The following is a 16346-nucleotide window of genomic DNA, read 5'->3' as shown; positions in this document are numbered from 1 at the left end:
ATAATTATAATAACATATAAAATAATAATTTAAAATAAAATATACAAATTTATTTATGAATCAGAGTTGGTAGGTAACTTTCTGTAATATAAATTGAATTTTTCTTGTCATTTGTTTTAATACGAAATAAACCAACATTCATTCTAAAACTTGAGGTGATTGGATTTTCAAACACGCCATATATGAATTAAAAATAATTTTGCTTTAATGACAAAATTAAAATCACCTCTAAATTTCTATAGTAGTGATAGACTTCAAATTAAATTTGGTAGGTGGAGAATGAATAAATGGAAACAATTGAAAATAATTAAAATTAGGTTATGTGAATAAATTATTGAATCCATACAATCCAAGTCACAGAAGCTATTGATTCAACGGGCTATGAGTAGGATGTGTTGATAAATGTGTTTTGGAATAAATAATTTGAATATGCATAGTTTGAAAGATATGAATGAGTTGTTGTCTCCTGCAATTAGCATCATGCAAAGGCGTTGTCTTGTGAATTGTCTTGGCATGTATGGGATTCTATGAAGTTGGTGAAGACAAAATTGACTAAATAAGGCCTGCATCATCATCATCATCATCACTATCACTCACATGCTTTACTTTATAACCTGTCTCCAATATCTGCATGCCCGTTGCACATTCTTTCTCCAAACCCAATTTAATTCAACTCATCCCTGCTTTCCCTTTGCATGAAATTCAGCCTTCCCTTCACGTTTTTTCCCACCAAAACTTCACTTTCATGTGCCTACCACCACCATTTGCACAACCATTATTCTTGGTTTCATATATAGTGCCTTGTGGGGACATTGCTTCTCCACTGCTACTTCAATCTCCACTTTTTACAATAACATTACATTTTTTTCTAAAAACCTTCAGAATATATACAATCAAATTTCTCATGAAAGAATTAAACATATAAAAATAGAGTGTCTTGTTGTTCGGAAAAAGTTCAACAATAGTTTACTGAAATTGTTACCTATATTCTCATCTTTTCAAGTGATTGATATCTTCACCAAGTCACTTCTTCTTCATATATTCAAGATTATTTATTCAAAGTTGGGAAAGAAGAATATTTATTCTCACCTACCTTGAAGGAACTTATAAAAATATATGGTTTTGGATGTTTTTCAAACTAAATGTTATCCTAGACGGTCTTGTTAATCCGTTTGTAAATGCTGGTGGTCTATTTGATAATCTTGATAAAAAGTTTAGTTAGACTGTCTAGTAATTTTACCTGATTACTTTTTTTATTATGGTAGATGGTCTTGTTAGATTGTTTGTTATCTCGCATTTCGCTCTTTTTGGTTTTCTTCTTTATGTAATTTCTCTCACTGTAACACCTACTCAACCATAATAAATAAAGTTCTCTTCGTTTTCAAGAATATTCTTTCTATATTTTATTTCTATCATTGAAGATTATGGAGTTCTCTTTTTCTTCTCAGAGTATGAGATTGTTGTTCTATCAAAAGATTTTATTGTGAAGAATCTTCTTTCTCATCTTAACCAATATTGCTTAATAAATAAAAAAATACAATCAAAACATACTAAAAATCATGAAAAAAAATGTATTCATAGTATATATATATTGTAATTTTGAGTACTATAAAACACAAAAGTTTATCAAAGACTAAATTTTTTTATATATATTTAAAGTAGTTAACAAAGTTGTAGATATTAGATGCGTGACCTTGTAACATAAGTTTGAGCTTCTTATAAATCATTATTTTGATTTTTTAGGTTTTGCCTATACGAACTTCATACTATCTTGATTCCCATGTTTGAGGATTTTTTCTATTGTATATTACATGTTAAAGTTGAGCTATGTTGGTGTTACATTGATGTAACTGACATTTCTTTCCTTTATATGCTAGAGGGGAATGTGTAGTCATGTAGATTGTGCCTCGTTTCTCTATAAGAATGTTTCTCTTCTCTCTTTGGAAATCACACACACTTATTCACTTTCCTTTTTTGTCAAATTTTTTTCATTTTTACTCCACCTATTTCTGTGAGTCTCGATTTATTCTAAAAGTTTTTGATGCATACTAAGAAATTTGCGTAATACACTATAAATAAATTTTTAAGAATACTGCTTAGGAAAAATATTTTCTTTTTAATTTCTCTCTCTATATATAGAGTTGAATTATTGATACCCTCAATTAAGTCAATTAAGGGGGAGAATGGTTGGGAATCCCTTCTTAATTTAATGGAAGATTATGATCAATTAATATTGGTAATCGATCCATTGAATATATTAAATGAAAGTCATTAAAAAGTTTTTGAAAAAAAGAATAAGCAAGAAAGCAAGTAAGAAGAGCAATATAGAGAGAAAATGATAGAGGAGATATTCATCATATTGTGATATTAGAAATCCTAGTGAGAGATTAGATAAACATTGTATTTCATTCTTTTTGGGTGAGATTGAGTGTTATCACATAGTAAAAGAAACAAATATTATAATCTTACTTTCATAGTGGAGACATTTTTTGAACTAGGTCATGTGGATTTTTATTTCTCAAGTTGATAAAGTTTTAAGAGATTAGACAATCCCTCAAGGAGACCGAAGACACTTGAACTCGTAGGGGAGTTGAATTATTGATACCCCTCAAATTAAGTCACGAAGGGGGAGAATTGTTGGGATCCCTCATTACTTTTTATTGGAGATTATGACCAATGAATATTGGTAGGGTTGAATTATTGATACCCTCAATTAAGTCAATTAAAGGAAAGAATTGTTAGGAATCCCTCCTTAATTTAATTGAAGATTATGATCAATTAATATTAGTAATCGATCCATTGAATATATTAAATAATGGTCATTAAATTCGTAAGTGCCCATCTTGTATCTACGAGAGAAAATTAATTTTGAATTTTCTCAACAATTAATACACATAAAAAAATTAATGTTATTTGAATTAATAATTTTTGAATTTTAGTTAATTAGTTAGAAGAGTTTATATATATGATAATAGTATTTGTGTTTTATAAAAATATAGTTGAGTGGTATTGAAATCCAACACTCTAATTTGAGGAGGTTATGCCCTTCCATTTTAAAATATTTCATATTATTTTATCGTTAAAATAAATATTATAATATTTTTAAAAATTGATGTTATATATAAAAAAAAAACTAGTGAAAGTTTATTTTAATAATTTTCTTGTATATCTAAAATTTGAATTAAAAAAAAGGTGAATAAAGATTAAAAAAAAAAGATATTTAACTTTAATTAAAATTTGATGCAGCGACAATAAGTGAAATATATTTTTAGGAGTATAATGGTATTAGTTAAGAAGGTAGCATGGATGCGCAGATGAATAAATGTGCAATGAGTTGGTAAATGCAAAACCATTGGATTCTTTGTCGCTCTAGAAGGATGGGACCCTGACATTGATGCAAAGTTATCACCGAACAAGTATCTGACAATAACGATGACAACTTTAAAGAAGTATATGACAAAAGCCATATTATGATAACCAAAATAGAAAATATGTTTTAAATGAAGAATAGTGGCAGAATTAAAATGATGCACATGTGCTGTCACTGTGACTCCTCTGCTGTCTTATGGAGTTTCTGGATCTCATTCACTTAGTCTCATACTCTCATACTCAGCTATTTCCAAATACACTTCTTCTGCCAATTTATCATCACCGCAACCACTTATCACCACCCAATTATCATACCATTTTTTTCTTCCCTCTCTGCTATATTTTGTCTCTTTTTCTGCCTTTCTGGGTTCTGCTAAAACCTAAATCAACCTAAGTGAAGGAAAAAAAAAATATTGTTTTCTTAATTATACCATAAAATCCATTTGTGTTTTCTTGTTTTCCTGATCGATCACTTTTGTACAACCTGGCAGGCAACACTTTGAAGAAAGAAAAATGGTTTATTGTTTTTCAGCATTTTTCATGTTAGTGAAATAATGGTATTCTTTTTTTATCAGTAACAAAAAAAAAAAATATGAAGATTTTAGAAATATTCCAACAAAGTAAAATAAGCCACAATACAAGTATATGAAACCTAACATGCCCTACGTACACATATAACATTTGCTTTCCTCTAATCCACAAGTTTCGTTTTATTTGAGAAACTAATTCAGAAATAGTTCAACCCATATTTAATTAGAACGGTTTACTTAACCAACAAAAACATAAACTAAAATCACAATCTAAATATATCAAAAAATCATCCACGCCAAATGTGTAATATACAAATATCATTTACTACTTTTTAATGTTGGGATAATAATATTGATATATTTAGAAGAGAACAAAATAATTATTTTTTAAAATAAAAGATAAAATTAATTTATATACATGTTAAAATGAAACCTATAAAAGTTATATAAAAAATTTAAAAATATTTTTTTTATGTTTTCTTCTTGAAATAATTTATAAAAATAACTGATAAAGTGGGTTTGGAATGGTAGTGTTTGGAGAATAAAAAACAGAAAGAGTGAAGAAAAATGGGTTTGGTGGGACACGTCAATGAAACTCCCTCATGTTCTGATCTGGCAAGCCAAGTAACGCCAGCCTAGCATTTTCGACATTATTATTGTGGATCCCTCTTTTATATTCTCGTGTAATAATTGTAAAATAATGCAAGTGAGCATATTAATAAATAATAATTACTGTCTAATAATTCACAAATGCAAAACAAAAGTTCATTTAAATAACAATGTTATTTTTCTATTTTTGTTTTCATTTGTCATTGTTACTAACAGGTGTTTTGTTAGAGGTGACCATAAATATAAAAGAACAAAAAACTTATTGTAAATCATTTTTAAATCTTGGTGATTGAATTCAGGGAGTACTAAATGCATTCTCTCACACTTCAAGTACAAAGTCACTTATAACTACTTTATATTTATTACTATTTTTTAATTCTACCGTATTTATAAAAGAAAAGAGTACCAATTGCATTTACATTCTATGAACTAAAATAACTAATACAGAAACGTTTTAAAAAGAAACGTTTCGTTTAACCTAATTTTATTTTATGCAAATATACATTTGTTTTTGTGAATCTAAATAATGGATTTGTAATATTTAGCAAAAATAGTTAGATTTCAAATATTAGTTATATGTAAAGTATTGTCCCAAAAAGAGCATAGTTTTAACTCCTTTTTATGTTAAAGTGAATTCTTATTTAGGAAGTCAAGTTTTATTAAACATGTGCACAAGTTGTATGGACGCCATTATCATACCAAAACTTCATGTCTATTTTGACTATAGGTTTAATGATATAGGGTAGTGAGATTTTTCATATTCTTAGAGGTGCTTCTGGCTATAGTCAAATAATGAATTTACAGCAGAAAATCAACTTTCACATCTAGCCATGTCTTTTGTCTTATTATAAGTCTATAATGTTTTTGCCCTTTATACATCAATCATTGTGTTAATTTGGAAGTTAATTTAACTTGCACATTTTTGAGCCAGTGTTGAACTTTCTTCAATTTAATAACATAAACTCTTTTAAATTTGTGTAACTTCAGTGGATAATATATCTTTATTTTCCTTTTTTTTATATATCTAATATAGTCTCACATCACTTAGAAATTGAAATCAATGATATTTTATATACATCTTCCTCAACTCATCTATGTGTCTTTTAAGGAGAAAACTATGATGAACCTTCAAAGCTTAGAATGGATAATATATCGAATGTGGTGATTGATCTTATTAATGTTATCTCAATAGATTTAGGCAAAACACTTTTCAGATTTCATAGATTTCGAATTCAATAATTGCAAACTTGTATTTTACTCCATTCGCTTAGTAATTTTTTACAGTTTGATTCGCTTGGTACATTCTACTAACTCTTAGACATATATTTTTTCATTCTTATAGGATTTTATGTCAATCTATTATGTTGATTTTTTATGATACTTTTTACTCGTTGCAATTTTGTTTGTATGTGTTTACCTTATATAAAGCAATGATAAAAATATATACTATTTAACATAATAAAGCAATGAAATACAAAAAAAATGAAAAATTGAAGATATATAATCTTTTTTTCATGTTTCAATTGTCGAGATGCAATATTTTCTTCATAGATAAGACATGCTTTATACCCTTAACATTATACCCCGACAAGTTCCTATATGCAGGAAATTCATTGATGGTGCAAAATAACATGACATGCATCTTGAATGTTTCATTAGCAAACCCATCAAACACTTCAACACACTACTCCCACAAGAACTTCAAATCTTCAATTAGCGGACTTAGATAAATATTTATGTAATTTCCTGACTGCTTGGCCTGGATATCATCATAACAATATCACGTATTTTTGTTTCATGCACAATTTATGAGGTAAGTTGTAAATAGCTAGTAAAACAGACCATAATCTGTGGTTTGTACTCAAATTACTAAACAAATTAATTTCATGTGGCTAAACCTAGTTGGATATTTTTTTACTCTAAATTTCTTCCATTGTATAGAATCACCAGGATGTTGACATGCCATCATATTTTCTCTCATTTGCATGACATCCTATGTTTTTAGCATCATTTGGATTTGTAAAGAAACTCTTAATCATTGGAATGATAGGAAGATACCACACAACCTTCACATAGGTCCATCCTTTGTCATCTCTTGAAAATTATCTCCATCTTTGTCTTTCAACTTGTAAACCCACACCTTGGACATTTTTTCAACAATTCAAAGTCCTTCTTGTATAATATGCAATCATTAGGACATGCATGTATTTTTTTATACTCCATACCCATCAAACATATAATCTTTTTAGTTTCATAATTACGATTAGGTAGAGTATTTTCCTTTGAAAGCATTTCCTTCAACAAAACAAACAATTATGTGAAGCTCATATAAGTGCATCCATTAATTGCTTTCAAATTCATCAGTCTTGACATTGCCGATAACCATGTGAAATTAGTTGATCCAGGATACAAGAGAGTCTCTGCATCGCTAGACATACTTTTGTATCCTTGCACTTGAGCAAAAGACTCAGTCCAACATCATGAATCATGATGTCCAATCAATTTTCCTTTGCTCCATCATCCATGGTAGAATCGACGTATTCTTGGGATTTGTACATACTTGTTAAAGGTAATAATTCATCATGTCATATCCAAGTTGTATAATTTTGTAGAAACTCGTCACACAAAAGGTGTTCCTTAATTTTGGTAGCATATAATTTTCTCTCATTTAAACAATTAACATAAGAACATCTAAATTTTATTTCATCAACATTATTGTTGGCATTACATTGCACAAATTGTATAAACTATTATACCCCTCTCGTATTCATCACTTATGCATGGTGAATTAATCAAATTTTGATCCATACTATAATCATCATTGACATTATTCGGTGTCTAAATGCATGTAAAATCTCACATCTTTTTTAAAGGTGTGGTCATATCCCATCTGAGAAGATTCAATTTTATTATAGTTCAATTGTACATAACCTTCCATCATCATCCCTTATATTTCACAAAATTTCGGCAGCATTTCACACTAGTCTTTCAGCTACACGAAATGAAAGTAGTGACACCAAATGTCCATAATCAAGTATGTACTCGAAGATCAACAAAGTACAATGAACCAAAATTACATAAAATATATAAATATAGATTAATTGTTATGTAATATTGAACTAATAAAAAAATAAATGTTCTTCCCAAATTGTCTAATTGAACAATTCAAATTTTAATTCAATTATTGTCGGTATAATTTTGATTGATTTTTATATAAACTTTAGTTTGACTTATGAAATTTTTTCAATTGAAGAAGTACCGTACAAATAAATGTATTAAACCTCAAATGAAAAATTGAAGATAACTCAACTTTAACAAAATTTGGACAGTCTAAATAAAATAAATTATACTTATAATTTAACATAAATTAAACTCATGAAAAGTAATAATTGCAAAAACAAAAATAAATAAATAACATGAAAAATAAAATAATAAAATTTACTACGCTGGTGGTGGCGTGTCGTAGTGGCTCTAGAGGCGCGGGAGGACCAAAAGAATCTTGGTGGTGGTGGCTCTCGAGGCACAAGAGTAACAAAGGTGTGACCAAAATACAAGAACACGGCACTGCAACTACTGCGACTTTGAAAAAGTTGGAAGCAGTGGAGCAAGCAATGTCATGGAGCAATGTGATGAAACAAGTGAGTTTTGAGGTGTAGCAAGCAATAGAGGAAGCAAGAAAACCACATGGATCAATTGTCGATTTAACTATTAAATCATAATAGCCACATATATTTTTTTCTTTAATAAATCACCAAAACACTTTTTTTTTCTTTTTTTAAACTCTCAAATTGCTTAGATTATTTTTTAGAGTTTCTATAATTTTTTTTGCATGAGTTTAATTTAGTGTCCATATTTTTGTTTTCTTCTTTTAATTTTATATTATTTTTTATACAATGACACATACTGTATATTTTTAATAAAAAATCACAAAAACACCTTAAACAAATGACCAATATGTTGAAAACACACACTTCTTCAATAGTTTATTTTTGAAGATGTATAAATTTAAATTATGTACTAGGATAAACGGTTTGCATGCAATAGTAAAATTGACAATTGATTAATTCGGTTTTCAAATATACTTAAAGTTAATTAAAATCAATTATTTTTTTTATTTTTTAGACTAGTTAAAAAGTATATGTATTTAATCCATTATAAATAGTGCTTAATCGGTTTTATAGTTTATCTTAAATTTTCTAAAAGTCATAGATACACTTTAATAGATTATGATTAGTGTTTAATTGATTATTAAATTTGATCTTCTTTTATCACTTATTCACAGTTTAGTCATCATTTGTACCAAGTGGATGAAAAAAATAAAATTGATGTTATTTAAAATTTTGTAAACTTTTTTTTAGTAATGATATTTTTTTTAAATGGTGTGTTAGTATCATCGAGACTTGTAAAACACTTTTAAGATACTTGTTGAATATTCAATTTAAAAAATACTTGTTGAATTTTTGACAACTTTAATACAATTCTAACATGATTTTAAAAAGAATAAATACATTAATTTTTTAAAAACTCAAATTTATTGTATAAATTTTTATTATGATTATAAAAATAAGGAATAAATCATTTTGAACTAATTATGAAAAATATTTTTTATTTCAAAAAAATCTGAAATATATTTATTTACATAAATCTTTATAGTCAATTTATATAATTATATAATATATAAATTTATATTTTTTATCCTAATTTTAAAAATTATACGTCTCTATGATTATGTTTGTGTTGTATTCATATTTATATCAATGTATAAATATAAAGATTAAATTAAATAATCTATATAAATAAAGAGGAAAAAAAATAATTTAAGGTCCACCTATTTGATAAAAAATATCATACATAAGAAAAAAGAATCTTCCTTTCTTTCACTGAGAAAAATAATTCCAAACCACGGAAGGTAAAATTTGTGGTACTCCTATTCTATTTTTGATACTCCAGACAAGGATGAATCTGATAACAGCATTTCTTTAAAAAATGTTATTATATTATTATTATTATATTATATAAGAGCAATGATTGACAGAGGAAGGAGAACTGATCAAATCTGTCACCTGTTCACACAGTCACATGTCACTTAAGTATGAATTACGTAATTAATTAGTCTACACATCAACCCAATCACATTGACCTCAGCGATTAAATAATATGCTATTTCTCTCAAACAGTTTCTCAACTAATAAAATTAAGTAAATAATTTCCTAAATATTAGAAATTACGTTATACACTTTTTTTAAAGTGTGAATATTAAAAATATTTATATATAAATTTAGAGATAAAATGCATAGATTTTTCAGGGAAGTTTTGATGGTGAGGAAGGGTTTTTTTTGTATGTCGGCAAGAGGGAACCATAAAATTGATATTTTCTGGGTAAGCGAAAAGATTAAGGAGAAAATGAAAGTGAGAATTGCTGATATTTTATAATCCAGTGTCCTTGTTGTGTGCGTGGAAATTTGTTTAATATAGTACATAATAAGGAAAATGAAATGAGGAGCTGGCATTTTCCTTTATAGCAGTCGCTTTCGACTACCTCCCCCGTTTGTTTTATTGTTTCTAGTACTTGGTTGGCATTATATAGGAAATACCACTTCTTCTCTTCCTCTTCTTCCACCTCTACTTCTACCCTCTTCTTCACTCCACACTCTGCTTCTCTCCCACCTTCCTATTTCTCTTTCTTGGAGAGGGGAACAGACCCATGAAGAGGCTAGTAAGTACGTTGTTGAGAATTTAGAAGAAAAAAATGATTTTTCATTGTGGGATGTTTTGTTTTCATTTATGTTCTACCCGAACAAAAACCTTTTCTTTTTTTCACCCAATACCCACAATTGATCTCGGTCTTTGTTTCGGATTTTGTAGTGACTTTCGATGTTAAATTCTGGTATAATGCCTTGGGTTTTCGTGGTAAATTGTGTCAACCCTTTGTTGTCAAGATCAATTCTCGAATCGAAAAGGATCTCGCGGAGGCGAATTTAATGGATATTGGTCAGTGATTGATTGCGCCGTGGCTGATTAGTGTGACATTGTTTCCGTGTCTCTCAAAAAGGGGTCTAGAGATTTTATTTATCAATGTTTATGATCTATTGCTTTCTCCTATTCCAGCCTTTTCATGAGTGTCTAGCTGGAAATTTTCTATTAATATCCATGCTATCCTAGTTTGAATTCCATGTTTCAATCTGGTTTCTAATTATCCTAATTATACCTATTAATTGCCCTGCGTTTTTCCTGGGACGTTTTTAAAAGTTATATCTGATTTAGTTAGCTTGCTTTAAGCTTGTGTTGTTAATTGTTAGGCAGTTCCACAAATATTCCTGGTTTCTTTCCTTTTGAAAACGTGAAGTGTTTAAACCTTTAATATCAATTTATGTCTTTTGCCCTTTGCTTCTGTAATTACTACTATCTAGCAATCGCTTTGTTCTCTGGGCAGAAGGCAAAATCTCTGCAAGAAGAAGCTCAAATGGAGTATTTATGTTGCTCTTGAAGCTCTAGTTTTTGTTGTTGTTGAAGTTTTAATGACTTTTATTTCATCGTATCTTATGTTTTGGTGTCCACATTGCCCTTCTTACTGTTTTTACCCAATTAGCAGTGTGCTTTAAATCTTCTCCTTTTCTTCTTTCTTTCTAGGTAACTGTGCTTTTACTCATAGTATTAAGCACTGCTTTGGGAGGTAAAGATGATCATGGACCGTGTAAGCAAGAAGTGTTGAATCCTAGGCCTCACAGTGTGTCAATCTTAGAGTTTGGGGCTGTTGGAGATGGAAAAACATTGAACACAGTTGCGTTCCAAAATGCAGTTTTTTATGTCAAGTCATTTGCCGACAAAGGTGGTGCTCAACTATATGTTCCATCGGGCAGATGGCTTACCGGAAGTTTCAACCTTACCAGCCACCTCACTCTCTTCCTTGAAAGAGGAGCAACCATCATTGCATCGCAGGTTTTAATCATTAACTTGAATTTTTAGCCTCCATTCCAATTACCTTGTCCATTTCATAGACAAAAACTAAGTGTTACCAAATGCTTTTGTTTCTTGCACTCTATCAAAATTGTCTCACGAAATTCAATCAGGGTGGGAAATTCGTGTACTCAGTATTTGGCAGCATTTTATATTTTCAATCAAATCTATGTTGTACTTGTACTGCAAACGTTATTCAAATTCTTACCAGTAGAGTTTTTTTATGTGTGTATTCAATAGCTGCTAAGAAAAACGCAGATGGAGAAACAAAATAAAATCTTCAACTCTATTCTTCTAACCTTGCCTGATCTTGTAATCCTGCCTGTCTTCTGGAGCATATAAAGTGTATATGAAGTGATTTTTCTGCAATCTGCATAGGAAACTGCCGATAGACAATATTACATGAATGCCAATTCTGCTCACTCCAGAAAATTTTACATGTGCCTTTCGTTTTGTATCATTTCAGGATTATGCACACTGGCCTGCTGTGGATCCCCTACCATCCTATGGTCGGGGAATTGATGTTCCAGGTGGGAGATATTGCAGTTTGATTTATGGACGCAACTTAAGTGATGTGGTGATTACAGGCAGGGATATTCGTCCATTACAATATTATTATTTTTCTTTTTGAAGTATTTATTAGATAGGATGAACATTGCTGTGCTACCAGACTTAAATTGGTGAATTTAATAATTAATAATTGCAACAGGTGACAATGGAATTATTGATGGGCAGGGTTCTGTTTGGTGGGACCTAATCAGAACTCATTCCTTAAATTACAGCAGACCACATATTATAGAACTTGTTGGTTCTGATAATATCGTAATCTCAAATTTGACCTTTTTAAACTCTCCTGCTTGGAGCATTCATCCAGTGTATTGCAGGTACAAGTGGTTCATGTTTCTGTCTCTGACTTATTTTTTAAATGGAACTATTTTGTTTTATATGTATCTTTCACAATGCATGCAGCAATGTTCGAATCCAAAACATAACAGCTCATGCTCCAACCGAGTTCCCTTACACAAGTGGTATAGTTCCAGGTAAATTGATAAATTATTACTTGTGTTGTGACTTCAGATTTGTTTATGTAATACAAACCCTCACATTTGAACCATGAACCTTTTACTTGTCTAAATTTTTTATTTAACTAGCAGTAAGAGTTCTAAGTACAAATGAAGAAAGTAGCTTTCTCAATTCTCATAGTTGGTGTATTCCATTTCACAAGTTTTCTAATTTGTTTATGCAATTTTAAAAGATTTTTCTTTATGTTTTTACATTCCAAACTAGGTTTAGTCATGTAGTGAGCGTACATTGGTTTCTTGGAAGTAAACTGTTTTTTCTAGATGAACTCATTAGTATTTGCTGCTTGCAGATTCTTCCGACCATGTTTGCATTGACAACAGCAATATTAGCACTGGTCATGATGCAATTGTGCTGAAGAGTGGTTGGGATCAATATGGAGTTGCCTATGGAAAATCAACCTCGAACGTCCACATCAGGGGTGTTCATCTACAATCATCATCTGGTGCTGGCCTAGCATTTGGAAGCGAGATGTCTGGAGGCATATCTGGTATAATTGCAGAGGATCTCCATATTATAAACTCGACAATTGGCATTGAACTGAAGACAACTAGGGGTCGAGGTGGCTATATGAGAAACATCTTAATTTCTGACACAAAATTGGAAAATATTTACTTGGGAATCGGCATGACAGGATTCTCTGGCTCCCATCCAGATGACAAGTATGATCCTAATGCAGTTCCTGTTGTTGGTAACATTACTTTTGAGAATGTGATTGGTGCAAATGTTGCTATTGCTGGGAATTTTTCTGGAATAGTTGATTCACCCTTCACTCCTATCTTCCTTTCAAACGTGACTTTTTCTACTGGTTCTGAGTCATCTTCTTCGTGGTTTTGTTCTAATGTAATGGGAGTCTCTCAGGATGTGTTTCCTGAGCCATGTCCTAACCTGCTGAACACGCAGTCAAACTTTTCGTCCAGCTTTTCTTCTCTACATCCGTCGTCTAGTTATGTCTCAAGCGCATGAGATAACCATCTCTAAGAATCTAGTCATTCCTTTGATTCAACCTGTACATGAGACACAACATTCATATTCCATCAGGAACTTCATTACAATTTTCCAATAAAAGAAAATTCTTGATGTAAAGATGTTCTTTCTCTTCAACATTTCAATGAACCTTCCTCTTGTCTGTGCATGAAAAGTCCATCTAGAGTGGTGTCAATTCTGAATAGTCTATTTATGTACAACCTCGATTTCTTCATTCATGTAAAAGAAATTTTTGTTGTTGGTGTACAGCCTAAGACGCTATTTGCTTTCACCATGTATAATATGGAGTGCTACAATTTCTTGTCCATGGCTGGGCATTGTGAGGATGTTGATGTTCTGGTTTTGGCAAAATCAAGGTTTTATTTGCATAAGTCTCTTTATTTTAGACCATATTTGTTCATTATTTCTTGATATTGCATCTTTTTTTGGATTGATAAAATTTAGAATAAAGGATGACATTTCAGACTAAGTGGGAAAGGAAAGCCTCTAGTGTCTGCAAGAAATGTTTACATCAAACTTACATTTACACCTCATTCTAAAGAGAATAGACACAACAAAACAAAACTAATGTCTGTGCTATGATGAATTACTTTGTTTGTGATGGGATGAGAAGTACTATAAGGAGTTATGGGAGTGAATGAAGGTTAAAAGATTCCTGTCCTAGTGTCGGGTAAGTGGTTTTCTCATGTTAAACATGTTGTAATTGCTAAACAGCTATTCATAACTAGGTTACGGTGGAGGACTATTTTCTTGTCACCACTAATTTCAACCATATAAAACCATACCAACTCACCTTAACTTTCTCCCATATAACATGTTCTCAAGCTCTATTTTGGATAGTCTTAATCTTCATCATACTCACATAAGATTAAGTTTAATATTTTTTTTCTTTTTGAACATATGAATAGAAATATATAATTTTCCATTGAAAAAAAAAAAAGAATTTGTAGTAAAACTTTGAAGAATGAGCTAATTTAAAACTGATTTTGATCCATGGATCATTCATGTATGTGGGGTTGAGAGCTAGGGTTTTGAAAAAAAAGGAAGTTTCTCACACATAATGGGTGGTCAATTGAAAACTTTCATTATATTTACATGTTTCTTCAATCTATTTTCTTAATTTTTTCTCATCATGAATAAGTAACTAACTTCTTTTTTGGTTAGATGCAACTACATTAAACTTTATATATATATATATATATATATAATCTTCTTTATTATTTAACATTAATGTTTTATTTTTGTACTTTGCGTTGCTGGGACATCACCCATAACTTTCCTTCTAGGTTTTTGTTGGTAATTTAAAAATACTCTCATTGTCTTCAATTGAGATTAAACACCCAATGTACCGTGTATCTAGAAATAAGTATATTATTTATTGGTCATCTTCTAATCATTTATCTTAAAACAAGTTGTTTTATTGACTTACACCATGGATTAATGCTTAACAAAGGAACTTAGGTTCTTTTCACTTAAAGAATTAAGTTTTGAGATAGTTTTGATGATTTATGTTAATGTTGAAAGTCAAAGTGTTTGATTGGGTATCACATTTTAAGAGATTGGTGTTTAGTGAAATCTAACCCTAACATCTTCATTCTATTTGCTTCCCGAACTTGTTAGTTTACTTGTTTTAGTATTTTAGTGACTCTTAAAATTTTATAGTCTCCTTTATAATAAAGTTTCATAAGTTATTTAATTTAAACAATAAGAATTTGTATACTTTGTTAGTATTACACAAATATCTTAGGAAAATGATACTAGCACTGTCCATTTTATTACTTTTGTACAACTTGGTTATTACTTTTGTACGATTTGGTATAATTCAGTATACTTGCTAAAGATGTAGCACAAGATTTGTAACATTCCAAAATAGGTAGTACTAAGTATAATGAACATACAACTAAAAAATAAAAATAAAAATAATAAATAAATAAATAAAAATAATAATAGTAATAATAATAATAATAATAATTTTCAATCTCACATCTTTTCATATAAACACTCTCTTCCACATAAACACTCTCTTTACTATTCTTTCTGCCACATAAGTAATACATGACCTTGAGAATTAACGGAAATTTCCATTTTTTAATATATTTTTTTTAAAATTATTATAATAAATTAAATATTAAATATAGGGACGAATAAGGTAATTAAACCTATTAATAATTATGAAAGGGATGCACACTCTAAATTTCAACAATATGCAGATATTATTACATTACATTCATAACTATTCTTCTTGTCTTTGGGACAAAGATATCCTAAGTGCTAGATTTTGCCCCACACACCAAATAACATGGCCCCATACCACTACAGTGTAAACCTTTTCTTTTTCCTTATATCACTCTCTTCACCAACACTATACTCACAAAATAATGAACCTCAATAACAATTGAGTCCAATAGGTTGTCTCCAAATTATTCTAGTAGAAAATAAAATAATTTTTACGAAAATGTAAGTAATGTAAAAAGATAATTTTTTTTTGAAAGGTTGTAAATTAGAATATTTTACTATATATTTATCAAATTAACATTTTCGATAACAATTTATTAGTTCCACCAGATAATATCACTCCCAGGCTTTTATTATGCCTTCAGTTCTGTTCCCGGATGAAAAAAAAAAGAGAAACTAATAGATATTTGGTTTAACTGCGTTTTTACTTCTATTATTAACTTATTTATTTAATCTGGTTCCATTCTTAATAAAAAAGTTCAATTGAGTCTTTTGATTTTTAAAAATACAGTAATGTGACTACTTTTCCCCCAATTAGCAATAAAATCATTTATAAATAAATGTTAGCAATTTAATTTA

At 29.7% G+C, this 16346-nt stretch overlaps 1 protein-coding gene across 1 annotated transcript; it reads left to right on the top strand.

Annotated features, from left to right (window-relative positions):
- The first annotated feature begins 10007 nt into the window (after positions 1 to 10007).
- LOC137830234 (putative polygalacturonase) lies at positions 10008 to 13903 on the top strand. Its single transcript, XM_068637432.2, has 6 exons — positions 10008 to 10224; positions 11139 to 11447; positions 11932 to 12052; positions 12175 to 12349; positions 12435 to 12505; positions 12838 to 13903. Exons 1-6 carry the CDS (start codon positions 10213 to 10215, stop codon positions 13509 to 13511), a joined length of 1362 nt encoding a protein of 453 aa, XP_068493533.1. The 5' UTR covers positions 10008 to 10212; the 3' UTR covers positions 13512 to 13903.
- Positions 13904 to 16346: the final 2443 nt, after the last annotated feature.

Source organism: Phaseolus vulgaris, chromosome 7 (assembly GCF_051622355.1).
Source record: "Phaseolus vulgaris cultivar YP4 chromosome 7, ASM5162235v1, whole genome shotgun sequence".
In the NCBI taxonomy this organism is placed as follows: Eukaryota; Viridiplantae; Streptophyta; class Magnoliopsida; order Fabales; family Fabaceae; genus Phaseolus; species Phaseolus vulgaris.
This window is presented reverse-complemented; position numbering and strand designations above follow the sequence as displayed.